At 34.3% G+C, this 14,500-nt stretch overlaps 1 protein-coding gene across 1 annotated transcript; it reads left to right on the forward strand.

Moving 5' to 3' along the window:
* The first annotated feature begins 2,426 nt into the window (after positions 1 to 2,426).
* LOC142343969 (broad substrate specificity ATP-binding cassette transporter ABCG2-like) lies at positions 2,427 to 9,051 on the forward strand. The gene is made up of 3 exons (XM_075395382.1): positions 2,427 to 3,489; positions 3,918 to 4,177; positions 7,592 to 9,051. The coding sequence occupies exons 1-3, from the start codon at positions 3,071 to 3,073 to the stop codon at positions 8,968 to 8,970; spliced, it is 2,058 nt and encodes a 685-aa protein (XP_075251497.1). The 5' UTR covers positions 2,427 to 3,070; the 3' UTR covers positions 8,971 to 9,051.
* Positions 9,052 to 14,500: the final 5,449 nt, after the last annotated feature.

A 14,500-nucleotide genomic window follows, 5' to 3' on the forward strand; every position in this document is an offset into this window, starting at 1 on the left:
GAACTGAAAATTCAACTTTTGAAGCAATATTACTCCCACTTAAAACCAATTTTCGAACTGAATTTTTACACCACTGATCCCCTACAGTAGTACTCTCACCTACCTATGAAGTTCAGATAAAACGCAGCGTTCACTTAACAGATATCTCATTGTAAAGTTGATGAGCTCCATCCATGTTTCGCAGTAAAAAGAAAGTTGTCACAAGATCACAATTTATTCACATTTTTTCTCTCTAATGTTTAACACAAGTGCTAATTTATCCATAGTTGAACAAACCTGAAAACATCACATTTGTGAAAAATTTCGTTTTACTGTGAAACTTAAATGAAGTTAATCAACTTTATATTGCAATATCTCTTAAGTGATCGTTGAGTTTTATCTGATATTCATAGATAGGTGAGAGCATTAGTGTAGGGGATCAGTGGTGTAAAAATTTAGTGGAAAAATTGGTTTTAAGTGGGAGTAATATTGCTTCAAAAGTTGAATTTTCACTTCATAAAACTAGGGGTTGCTAACTTATTATTGCCGTTCAGTGTATATGGACGTTTTATGTGCGCAAGAGTTAAAAGTCACGGAGCTGTTCCTTTTTTGTTCATGTGAACAAACGTTTGATTTTATTGCCTCAGACAGTTGAAATTCAACAATAATTCGTTTATTAATGGCCGCGAAGTGATAGCGGCTATTATTAGGGATATCGTGTTTTTTTTTTAATTCGTCGTCTCCATCGATGATTCCTACGACCTGAATTCTTGGAATTGACTTTTCCAATGCCTTCTGTGACTTCTACTGGTTTGCAGTTAAAATTTGTGTTCGTGACGTCATTTATGCTTTTAGGTCAATTGCGTTTTTTACCTCACTCAAAAAAATGACTTCTGAACTCACTTATGGAAATGTAAATTTTGTGAACATTTGCTAGCTAATAGTGTGCTTCTAAGTAGTGCCAAACTTATATGCCCTAATTCTTGATTATTAGTCTTGAGTTTTTCATTTTGAATATCAATTTTGAAAAAGCTTTTTTATGGCTTTTTTGGATCTATTCTGTTTTGGCCCCCAGCTTACTGGGCTTACATTTTTTACGTCCCCCAGGCGCACCTGCTATTTTTTTACATAGTTACATGCTATATAACAACATTACTTTGTAACTGGGGGCTTAAAAACACTGGGTGGGGGGGGGGGCGAAACAGAATAGATCCGCTTTTTCCTTATAGACCGCATGTGTCATAAAATTGACAGTCCGGATATAACCCAAAAAGTATAGTGGTCTATTAAAGGACTGGTTTTTGATCTGTCTATCGTATTCCTTTAGTTGTTTCATTTCATGGAAGGCCACAAGCGTCTATCGCGGCTATTTTCTGGCCATCTGCCGGCTATGTTTTTTTTAATTAATGGAAAAATTTTAATGATATTTGAGGACATTTTTTAAAGGAATTATAATTTGGGCAATTTATCCCTAAAACAAGTTTTCTGCTGATTTGACGCATATGTTCTGATGCTTATGAGGTTGCTATAGCTTCCAGATGATGGAAAGATTTGGTCAGTTGTTGCAAACGTAATGTACAATTTAAGTGCAGTTCTCCCCCTTTCGATCTTTTTTATCTTGAACTTTTTTACGTGTAGAATTTATCTTTTGAAGATGATAGAAAAATTGGATTTAAAAAATCCAATCATAGTAGTTTTTTTTATTTGTGTCCAATCTTTGGACTATGTTAAAGTACACATCTAGACTTACATGGCGGCATTCGAGCCATGAGAATTTGTGCAAATTTTCACTCAAAGATAAGTAAAGATCACAGCCTATGTTTATACATGTGTTCGTAATTACCTTTTTAATGTACGCCCTAACCATAGCATCGCCGCATGTGTAGGAAATCCGTTAAGCAGAAAACGGAAGTATTTTTGACAAAACGCGAATGAGATAAATACTTACGAATAATTGCAAGTGTTGTTCACGAACTCGTAAGTTTTATCATAGCCCCCGGTAGAGGACTTATTGAATCTTGTACAATCATGCTCTCAACTGGAGAGTAATGTGGGTGTTGACGGGGTGGAACTTTATGTGCGATTGCACATTTCAACGGCCTCTTGTTTTTATCGGTTTTGTTTTACCAGGGGAACAGTTTCGATCAGTGCTACATGTTTTAACTCTGTACATTGAAGTTAAATTCTTCGACTTAAAATGCCCGATGCTCTAGTTTAATAAATTTTACTCGTATCATGTTGGCGGTGCTTTTTGATTAAATTTAGAACTCTTCTGCAGTTATCGTTGCATTTTTTTAAAACTTGAAACTGGTTTTTGAATGTTTCTATTTAATAATTTTCTTATGCTACAAATGGTTTAAAAGGTTCTGAGTACCAACGTTCTTCGTTCTGAATACCAACGTTCAAAAGTTATAGTTTTGAAAACGTGTTTTATTACAGAAGCTTTTTTGGCCAGAACTCAAACGAGAACATTTTGTTTTAATTCATGTTTGTTGTTGCTAGTGATTTTCATTATTCATTCACTACAGTGTACGGTATTGTATTGTATTGTATGGTTATGTTTATGTACGTATACCAATTAATGTGATTTTAAATTAAGTTCAAAATAAAGTAAACTAATACTAATCTAAATTTATTTTTTATTCGCTTTGGTTTATAAGCGCGATTTTTTGTTTTGTTCGTCATCAGAATAAGTTCAGAGTAATGAGAACTTCAATCGAAAGCATTGAGAGTTTTTAGTTCACGGAGAATTTAATTTAGTTACCTTTGGAATTCAAAAGTCAACGAAAAAGTTCTAGTTGTATTATATTTTGTTAAATAGTGCTATAGTATCATTGTCCGATGGCCTTTAACAAGAATTAACAGCACAAATAATCCGATAAGTTTCTGTTTTATTTCTATTTCTTTGATTGGTAATTCAGGATATATTTTTCTATAAACGAGTTTTGATTAGCCTTAATTGAACTAGATAAAGAAAGAGTTTTATGAAAATTGTTAGCAATTGTATTTGTATTCCATTGTTTCTTTGATTCTTTTTCAAAATATAAGTTCTTTAAGTTTTAACTAGTTTAGTATATTATCTTAAAAAGTTATGGATTCCGCCGAAGAAAAAACTCCTTTAGTAGCATTGCCGACCACGTATGATCGAAAACCACACCGTAAAACATCCCGAAAACAATCTTCTTTCAAATCCAATCTAGCTCGACCAACATCCTCCGATTCCTCCGCCAAAGTGGACCTTGGCCAATTCCTCTCCTCTGCCCAGATATCTTGCCATAATGTGACTTTCTCAGTTATAACTGGAACCCTTATGAATAAACAAAGCAAACGAGTTTTAACCGACGTCAGCGCGATCTTCAAACCCGGAATCAATGCAATCATGGGACCTTCAGGGTCTGGGAAGACAACATTGCTTGACCTTTTGGCGCAGAGGAGGGATAAAAATCTTCTGGAAGGAGATATTTTGATTAATGGACGCCAGTTTCCAGAGAACTTTAATTTCTGCTCAGGGTAAGAATTGAAGAGTAGATTATTCAATAGATTTTCGATTTCACACCGAATGATAATAACGATTTGTTAACAGTATCTGTTTTCGGGTTTCTTCGAAACTAATATTTTGGCTCATTAGATCCAAAATATTTCAGAAATTAGAAGGTTGAAGTAATTTTTTCTGGAAAATGCAAATCAGCAATTCGACGTTGAAGGTTTCTATCGCCAAATTTACTTATAAAGAATGACCGTTGTTGCAGACAAAATATTAATTTCAAAACTCGACATAATATTCATTTCAAATTAACCCTCCCCTAAGTGACCATTTTCTCACTTATTTGTGCCGATTAACTAGCGCATGTTGTATATATATAATAGTTTAGATAGTCCATCAAGACGGCAGTTGCTAAATTTGGGGTGAATATTAAGAACAATAGGTCTGTTTTCAGTTATGTCGCTCAAGATGACGTCTTGTCTCTTGCCTTGACAGTGGAAGAGAATCTGATGTTCTCAGCCAATCTGAGAATGAAGAATTGCTCACACATGGATAGGGCCAAGAGGGTTGAACAGCTGATAGCAGAGCTGGGTTTGGAACAGTGCCAGTACACTACGATTGGAGATCCTTTTTCCAAAGGGGTATCTGGGGGAGAGAGGAAGCGGTGTTGTATTGGAATGGAATTGGTCAATCAACCACCTGTGGTCTTTCTGGGTAAATTTACTCAATCTTTTTAAACTTTATTACACTCATCTAAAAGAAGGGTCACATAATAGATCTACTTCTTTCAATAGTTTGTGAACTGCAATTCGAATGGTTGTTCCGACCCACTTTAGTGGGGGATGAACTATATGCTCAACTGGTATTTTATCCAGTCAATTTTTGCCGGTCGATATATTCCTCGTACAGTGTTATGGGTTGTATGATCAGAAAGGTTGTCAAGCATAGAATTTTGAATTTAAAAGATTTTTTCAATTTCGTTTTTTTTCTGAGGAGTTACGCAGGAGAAATCGCAATTTTTGCTGACATTTTGATGAATTTTGCTAAAAATTATGATAAAATTTGATTGATATTCTCATTGTTTTTACGTTAAAAGAATTGCTGAATTGTTTGAAACTTCAGTTGTGGCTAAAATTTAGAAAATTCAGCATTTTTCTTTTGATAAGAAATCGTACCAAAATGCTTATTTAGCCTACTTTGTGCAAATTTACCGGTAGTGTAGACATAAAAACTGCTCACAAAACCTTTGGTTACTCAGATAATGGCTGTTTTTACCTCCGGTTCCTAAGAAAGGTTTCTGGAACTAACATTTTAGCGTCCTTTTGTTAATTTAATTTAGTATTTGTCAAAAATGCATCATCTATATTTGATATATTCAGATTTCAGTTTGCCAAAAAATCTATTATGCAATCATCTGGAGGAATGACTCTTTTTAACAGCCGCGCAGCGATACCAAGGCCAGTTTTGGTCCCATCGTTGATTTTTGCGAAGAAAACTGGTCCGGATTGTATTTTCGGTCTGTCCATTCTAATTTTCTTTTTGTTTGCAATTTTTCATCCCTCCGACAAAGAGTTTCGTATTTTTTAAGCAAATTCTTGAGTTTTGCCAGCGTTTGTTGTCCTTTTTGCAGTCTTATGACTAGTCTAATTAATAGAAGAAAGGTCTAATTCACAATCCAAGGAGCACTTAAAGAAACCATCAAATAATATCAGTCGATGAGTATGCAAATTTTATCAATTATTTTGATATGTTGGCTTTTTTGTCACCTTTTGGAACAATCTGTTGTTATGGAGGACAAGCAGCGATAGGAAGACCAGTTTTGGTGTAATTTTTTGAATTTTAAAAATAAAAAAGTTTTCTGATTGTAATAGGGTGCAGTCTTTTTTGTGACTTTCTTACTCTTTTGTTTTTTCATGTTAATTGCAGATCAGAATTATATTAAACTCCAAGCTCAATTATTTACAGTCTAAGGGTACGTGCAAATTGAGGTCTAAAATTTACATGATAGTTTCAGCGAAAAGCTGATATTTTTTTTGGTTTGTGTAAAACTGTTCGTGAAATTTTGACTTAGGTCTATTTTGTTGTTATTTTGAGGTCTTTTGACCTAATTAAAATAATTACTTGTTCAATTGACTTCTTAAGCAGTAGAAAGTCAATCTATTTAATATTTATAATGGAAACCGAATGAATGGTTGTTCTTACGTACGTCTTTAAAAATGTTTTTTTTTTTAAAAAAAAATTAAATGATTTACAACTCTTTTTGCAAATAATTACTTATTTCATGGTCTTGCAAATAATTACTTATTTCACAAAGTCTTATATCATGGTGTTGGTGTTGAAGGAAGGCGCAATTGATTTTATTAAAAGTTTTTGCAAAAAATTATGATTTTATGGGCTTCGAAATAGTTTTCTCGCAAAATTAATTTTACTTTTTGACTTTTGCTAGCAGTTTTTCTTTTTTTAGTGGTGTGAAATTCTGCATAACAACAGATCTTACTGGCTTTGCACTGCGGTCTAAATTGAGCAATTTAATTATTTCAGTTAATAACTAATGATTTTAATAACTTTGAAATTATTTGTTTTCAAAAACTATAGACGTATTTCTTAAGTTTGCCTTTTATGTTTTTTTTCTACCTGCTAATTATTCTCAGTAAAGACGGGTCCTATATCTTGTCTGGTGAAATTCAAGTCAATTTGTTGAGTTTAGTTTTTGTCTGATGCTCTTTTGACTTTGTCTTTAAGTTTTTATATATAAAGGTAGCCATTGAGTTTTGGTCGTAATCAATGCTTGTTGTTTTTATTTGATGCCGTTCTTTGTCTTGTCGCTTAGTCTCCCTAATTGCCGGTTTCGGCAGCCTTCTCACGAAGCATTTCTAAGTTTGTACCGTGATTTGAGCTCAAAGTGACTTTCTGAATTGATACAATATTTATTTTCGAACAATGTACGAATATGTTAAAGTTTTCTGCCTATTCCTCATTTGATGGTCAATTAAGTGAAAAACGTGGTTGAGTGGGATTGGCACATTATGTGCTAATGCACATTTTCGAGCCTCCTTGTTAAGGGTTGTATGCTAGTTTGTTTAACTGTGCTAAAATTAAACACGGCATGAACAATGCAATCAGTTGATAAGGAGAAAAAATCGTTAACCGAACGAATGAGAGAGGTGAAAATATTCGTTTGATCGTAGCAGTCGCCAGAAGTACAGAGCTAATAGTCATCATCAGTTCTTTTGTTGTGCAGCTTCTCTCTGAAAGAATGATCTTAAGTCAAAATTGGCCCAAAACGTTGGCCCAAATTGGCCCAAATTTTTAATAGCAGTGAAGTTATAGATGGCCTTGGTATCAGCGTGGTTGTTACCATATGGTCACGCCTCAAGACGTCAAATAGAAAATTGTTCAATGACTTCTACCACTCAGCAGCTGAAGTTGTTCCCATCTTGTCATTTTTCAATCAATCTGATATCAGATTTCTGGTCAACCGTGTTATAGTTTTTTGATCGAACATGAATTATATCACTCGAAAAATAGATATTACTAATATACTAAAAATTTATATGTCCCTGTTACTTGCATGACAATAATGCTTGTAATTTGAATTGAAAATGAGAAAATAGTTAGAAATTGAATTTTCCGAATTTTTTGAATGGTTTGTCTTTGGCGTCAGTGGTCTTGTTTAATTAGGAGTCTCAGCATTTTATTTCAAAGATGTTGTCCAACTATCTGTTGGATATTTTTATTATGGTTGCTATTCTTTACCCTATTTAATCTCTGGATGTTATCTTACACAAACCCTTGGAAGGTTATTGCAAGACTCATACAGGATTATATATAATAGGTTTTTGACTATAAAATGATTCGCTGATACCATGTATTACTTATGAGTAGTTTTCGATTTCTTTATTTCTGTAATAGATACTTCGCGGACCTAGCCGAAAGGGCATCTAGGAGAATGGCTAAAATGAGAAATGAAGCAGAATCATTCGCACTCTCTGATTGGTCGATTTTAATTCCATCACCTTAAGCGCATTTTTTCATCAAAATTTTTGAGTAAATAGTGCATCGAAAGCTTAAGTTATTGATAATTATCTGTGATGCAAAAATAATTTCTTTTGTCTGGCTGTTTTTCAGATGAGCCAACCACTGGCCTCGATTCCTCTACAGCCTATAGTGTGATATCCCTGCTGAAGCATCTCTCATTTGGGCGCAATTCAACGTTCATAATCACTATTCATCAACCTAGATTTTCAATCTACCGATTATTCGATCGATTGCACCTCTTGTCCCAAACCGGCCGCACAGTCTACCATGGACCCGCCGACAAAACCCTTGACTACTTTGAAACTTTGGGCTATTATTGCGAAGAATACTGCAACCCAGCCGAATTTCTTCTCGATTTGGTATTGGACCAGACCGTCAGCCTGACAAGGCAAAATTCCGCGGTTTCTTCGACCAATGAAGACGACCCATTGTCGTCAAGGAAAGTAAGTCGGAATCGCGGCGATGATGGGTCATTGCTTATGAAAGACCTCAACAAAAGTTTCCGAGTTTCACAATTCAACCAAGACTTGCAACAAGAATGCGAAAAAATCTTATCAACTGAGGGCGAACTAATCTCCGATTCGGGTGCGAAATTTGCTCGTTCCTGGTTCACGCAATTCTACCACCTAACAGTCAGGAATGCAAAAGGACTGATAGTTTTCCCGGGTAAAGTTTTGGCTCCCTGTTTGGTTGCTTTCCTTATCTGCGCCATTCTTGGCTTCTTGCTTTGGGATTGGCAATATGATAACATAGGGTACCAAAATATCGACGGGGTTATTTTCTTCTTTGAAGTAGTCCTTGTCTTCGCAAATTTTGAATGTATTCACGCATTACTATCTGAGCGTGAAATATTTACGGTGGAATCTAAAAATGGATATTATCGCGTTTCCGCCTACCTAGCCGCGAAATTTGCCGGAGATTTGATTCCTCGGCAGGGCTCAAAAATAACTGTATTTGTATGTTGTTTGTACCTCTTTGTTCAGTTCAAACGCGAAGTTGAAGCTTTCGCCATCTTCTACTCGGCCTCAATTTTAACATGTTTAGCATCCATGGCATTATTCACCTCTGTGACGTCATTTAGCGGACGATTTGCTATCGCGGCGGCTTTGTTACCGACTATTGCTTTGATCATGGTTTTCACCGCCGGATTCTTCGCTAACATTGGAACTTTGCCCCCATTGCTGGAAAGTTTCCGGTACGTTAGCATTATTTGGTATTCAATGTCGATTCTTACCGCCACCCAATTTACGGATGTGGAATTCTGCGACAACCAGAACTTGTTAATTCAAAATGGAACTGAAGTGTCGCCTTATTTGTGTGTGTCGGGTGAATATTACCTTGACCTGTATGGGGTGAATTATTCAGGCTTGGGCTATTTTGGCAATTTTATGGGACTGCTCGGGTTTGTTGTCGTGCTCTATATTCTCACTTACTTCAGTTGTTTGAGAGCATCCTGGATGAATAAATGAACTTGTAGAGCACAAATTGTGAATATATAACAAAAAGATAAATTTAAAAAAGTTTTAATTAAATGAGAAATCAAACTTTGAGTTGTTTTTTTTTACAAGCAAGCAAAGAAAGGTGTCTTAGATTCCAAATCGAGAACGACAGCTTTTAGGCAAATTTAATCTTCAATTTGTACCGACTGTTTTTTTTTGTGAAAGCTGTTAGATATTGTGTATGAAAGAACTCGAGCTTTCTAAATTTCCCGCTGCAATGTATTTTCAAATGAAAGTTATACGAGTTTAAAGTTCAATGCAATTTAAAGTTCCTTGCAATTTAAATACAATTTCCTTCAATAAATTCAATTTAGATTTCCTTGTAATTTTTGAAAAAATACGTTTCAAGGCCTTTTCTCATTTGGTTTGCAGCAGAAAAATACTCATTTAAATTTAGAAGAACTTGTGGGAAACAAAAACAAAATCTGCACAATCGATAAATTTTTAACAGAGTGCTTTTGATGAAAATTTGCTCTCTTCAATCCAGAGTGAAACAAACTGGAAATGTCTTCTAAGTGCAAAGTCGTTCTTCGGGCACATGTTCAATCTCGGACAAAAACGGCTGACAGTATTATAATAGATAGTTCCACTACAATTAATTGCCATACAAAACTTGCCGCTCTCATCAGTTGAATTTTCGCCACGATAATGAATCAGCTTTTTTCAACTCAAAATTAACTTCTACGGAACACTTGCAAAATTACATATTTTTGGGGTACATTGAATGATATCGCAACTGGGATAACTAGAAGTAAGACCGGAGAATGAACAAAATTTAATAACAGATATTTCTGGTAAGAAAATAAGCGTGAAAAAACTCCAATGCACAAGAAGTTTTAGTTTTTGGGATCTTTTCAGTTTGTGCCTCACCCATCGGTTTAGTGTGTATGTTTTTTCTAAGCGCGCGTACCATTTTTTCTCATGAGTGATTCAATAAGTTATGCACATACCCTGTTTTTCTTCAGCACAATGTTCGTATTTTTTTCGCTACTTGAAATACTCAAATGTTTTACGGACCAGGTTGCGTTTGGTTTATTAACATCTGGACACCGTCAAAAACACTAAACTTAGTCTAATCCGAAACATCAAACTTAGGATTTGAATCTTTCGGTTTTTTGACCTCAAATTTCAGAGAATGGCGATGTAATTCATTACTGTACGTTAAAACGTGTGTGTTGTCTTACTAGATTTGTTTTGAATTGCATTAAGAGAAACCGGGGTTGATAGCTGCAGGCAACCCACGTACCAGATAAATATTTTTGCGTCTAAACAACTGCTAAGTTTCAGGTCATAAATCTGCAAAGCTTTGCCCTAAATCTGTTAAATTTCTGCCTCCGTATCAGCCGTATGATGTTGATGCAGAAAGCCTAAGAATTTGTGATACATATTTGGACTTTATAATTACGTAGAATGGTACGACAGGGTTATTTGTATAGACAGCGCCTATATAACGCACAACAAAACCATATAAAGGGTTATCCAAATCTTGTCCAATTTGCAAATATAGGGATGGCCATCAGATCTTAATTTATTTATAACTTCGGTTGTCTATAAACGTTAGGATTTAAAGCTTAGCCCCCTCGGGACTTCTACTCAGTACGTGTTCACCAGTTTTCATGTATACTCTTAGAAGCACCCCGACTTTTAATTTGAGCAAATTGATATGCATTCTTCAAAATAATGTATAAAGTATTAATCGATAATTTTTTTCCTGGTGAAGTTCATAAAAAATTTCATTGAGCTGTTATTGTTGAAATGATAGTTGATATTCACCATCGTTTGTTCGATTAATATAAAGCTCGTTTTCTAAGCTAAAAGGACCACATTTTAAGTAGAGAACAAGAAATAAAGTAGCAGTCTTCAAAAATGTTCCCGGTTCCTTGCACTTGCACATCAAATGGCTCAAAGCTTACTTCTTCTCAAGGATATCAAATCCCAGCAATCGACAGACTTAATTGCTTCTATTAGGGAAGATACTTCTAAGACCAATTTTGGAGAAAAAAGGGATTCAGGACGCACTTTCAGTCAAAATTTTAAAAAATCAGCTCATGAAAAATCGCACAATCATTTTTGACAGAGAATCCCACTGATTACTTTGTTAGCTTCTTGGAATTTACTCTTGCTCTCTCCGCGAAATTAGAAATTTCACACCAAAGCGTCTACAGGACAATTTGAATGCACGAAACCCAATGGCCTACTTATTCCATTTTTTTCCTCGTTTTTGTTATTTTAAAGTTCACAAGCCTAAAGAAAACAAACATTGATGTCATTGTATTGGTATAGAAGATATAGGCAAAACGATAATTTAAATTTTGTCCAGCAGTTTTTGATGACTTGCCTTTGAATTGCACTAAGGCTACTTGTTAATGCAAACCAAAATCTTGACATAAAATCTTTTATTTTTCTAATTTGTATATATTTCTAATTTAAATATTGCAAATAGTTAAGAACAGCGGCTTTCTGATGTGTCTGCATGACTTAAGGTTCTAGCCACTCAATCTTTCTGGTTGTTTCTCTTTATTGAAAAAGTTGATATTCCTGGGATAGCCATGGACTTTGTTACACCTATTTGTAAAAAACTTGACAGCTGCAACTTTGAAACTGCGCTTAAATTCTGTCAAATGATTCTGATAATTTTTCTGAAACTAATTAAGTGTTACTCGTACTTTATTCACGTAACAGTTTTCAACATCACTGTTCAATGTTTAACTTTCGTTTTTCCAATGTCATACAAACTGCAAAACTGAAGATCATCATTGTCTCAACCTTGACAAAAATCTCAAATTTCAATAATATTGAGTTTTTTTTATATTCCTGGCATAGCCATGGACTTTGTTACACCTATTTGTAAAAAAACAAGACCGCTTTAACACTGAAACTCTGCCAAACTTCTGTCAATTATTTTCGATAGTTTTTTTCAAACAAAATAAGTGTTACTCGTACTTTATCCACGTAACAGTTGTCAACACCACTGTTCAAAGTATACCTTTCGTTTTTCCAATGTCAAACAAACCGCAGAACTGAAGATCATCATTGTCTCCTCAAGCTAGACAAAAATTCAAATTTTCTTAATGTTGAGTTCAGGAAAAGGTTTTGGCCTGTCATTTATCAAACCATTTTTTTTCAATGCACTTAACCATTGTAGTTATAGAAGAATCCGAGAGAAAACCTTTTATTGCAATAAAAACCATAAAACCTTTCTTATTACGCATTATTCAACCCCTTTTGGTTTGTTGTTTGTGTCTTGTTTTGGAGCTCTCCAATTAATTTTATTACAAACCACCAATTAGTTTTTTTTGTGGACAGAAGCTTTTAACGCGATTTGTGTGATATAGCGCTCATGCTGTTTGTCTTCTGCTGCCAAGACTGATCAGATTTCTGCCTGATAAATGTTGGTCATACTACTTAAACTTTGTTTCAGAGCCAAAATTTTAGAGGCTTAGTTTCCGTTTCGCTGAAACTAGCCGCTTACAGACCAACACTCATTTAGCCATTGCCCTAAATAGGTTGCAATCTATTTGTTGCAATGGCTAACTGAGTGGCTAGTTTCAGTGGCTAGTGGCTAGTTTCAGAAAGCTAGTGGCTAGTTTCAGCCACTGAATGGCAGTGGCTGGTTTCAGAAAAACGGAAACGGATCCTTTAAAGTCTTCGGCTGTGAATCAAACTGTTCAATAAGTGACCCACATTTATGGCAGAAATCTATTTTAGGTATTCGTTTTAAGTTGGTTTTTGACAGCATTTAATCAGTTTTTTGTATTTGTTTGCCGGTTAATCTGTGGTGAATACTTTATGATAGATATCTGTTTGAGGTTCTCATTTTATGCTGGCTTTTGACTGCATTTAAGCAGTATTTTGCTTTATTTTATTTATTCTCACTAAAGGGCAAAATTTTTATGGCGGAAAAACGTTTTAGGTTTTCACTTTATGCTGGCTTTCGATAACATTTAAGCAGTTTTTCGTCATTTTTTTCGATTTAATGTCATTAAGTGATAAAAACTTTGACATAAATCTATTTTTTCAACTTTAAATGGCTTCTGGCAGAATTTAAGCAGTTATTGTAACTTTTGCCACTCAAAATTTTTCTGAACTGATTATCAAATTTTATTTTTTGTTCGTTAACAGAAGATTTGAGTTCTTGTGGAACAAAAAAACAACAAAAGTTTTACTCGCTTTAGCGTTATACAAAGTTTTCTAAGTGCTCTGTATTAAGATACGTTGATGTTCAGTAAGGACACGAATAAAAAGTTGAAAATTGGGAAATTGTGATGAAAAAAATTAAATTACGTTGTATAATCCAGTCTAATTTATTTTCAAAACTTTATTTTTACGAATGTTTTTTTCCTTTCATTTTTTACGTTATTTAGGGAAATAGTCTATTGCTTGCTCTTTTTTCTTAAATCTCTTTTGATTCATGTTTTGACTTGATGGGTTTGGTATTTGGCTTTGTTTTCATATTTTCCTCATTGGAGAAAAAAAATCGTGTCTTCTTTAAAGCAAACTTTTTCAGGTTTCTAAAATAGTGCACATTTAGTAGTGCTTTGGGTATCATTTGGGCTGCTGTTTCAGAAGAGCTATCAGAATAAACTCAGGTGTCAACAATCTTTTGTTGTTAGAAAGTTTCTGGAGATGAAAGAATATCTTGTTTTCATCTAAGCAATTAAATATCGTTTGAACAAATTTGAATGGAAGAATATTTGACTTCAATTACTTTCTGCTAAAGTTTTTTCTATGTAGTGAATAAGATGCATTAGATTCCCGAGAAATATATTTTTGTTTGTCAAAAGGCGAGAACTTTTTATTAAAACACTGGTAGAGTTGGTAAGAACTGGTACGTGGTTTCTAATTTTTGAAATTTTGCAAAATGAAGTCGAAAATAAAGGATCATTCATTTTTCTGTCTGCATTTTTTTAAGTTCAATTATGTTTTGGTTTTTGATGTCTGTATGCTGAGCTGCATTTTACACAAATTCAGCTGTTGCACTTCTCAATTTTCTGGCAATTTTCAAGTCAGCTCACTTTTGCTAAAATAGGGATAAGTCATTCACAGTTGTTCATTTACCACTTGAAAATGTTGTTCATCATTTTAATTTTAATTCCATCTGAATAAAAATGAGTAAAAAGGTCTTAACATTTGTTTGAGACAAGCATGTAATTTGAAATATTTTTGTATATATTGCAGATTTTTCGCTCGGTGTGTGTGTGTATGTGTGTGTTGTAAAGTATACTGCTGACGTATACGTACAAAAGCTATTAAAATCTGCATGGCTATAATTTTTGTCATAAATGTTACTCTTTTATGGAGTAAACCATAATTCAGACCCATGTAATATGCAGTAAATTTATTATTATTTGTCTGTCTGGGTTATTTTCGCTAAAAATAATAGGAGCTTTTCCCTGTCATAATATCCCTAACATTACAGTTTTGATTTTGAGAGTAAAAGTAATAAATACTTTTTTAACCCGTTGTTTGCTTTTCTTCATTCATGCCTTCGATGTTATCT

The sequence above is a fragment of the Convolutriloba macropyga genome, chromosome 8, assembly GCF_964194025.1.
Source record: "Convolutriloba macropyga chromosome 8, txConMacr16.3, whole genome shotgun sequence".
Lineage (NCBI taxonomy): Eukaryota > Metazoa > Xenacoelomorpha > Acoela > Convolutidae > Convolutriloba > Convolutriloba macropyga.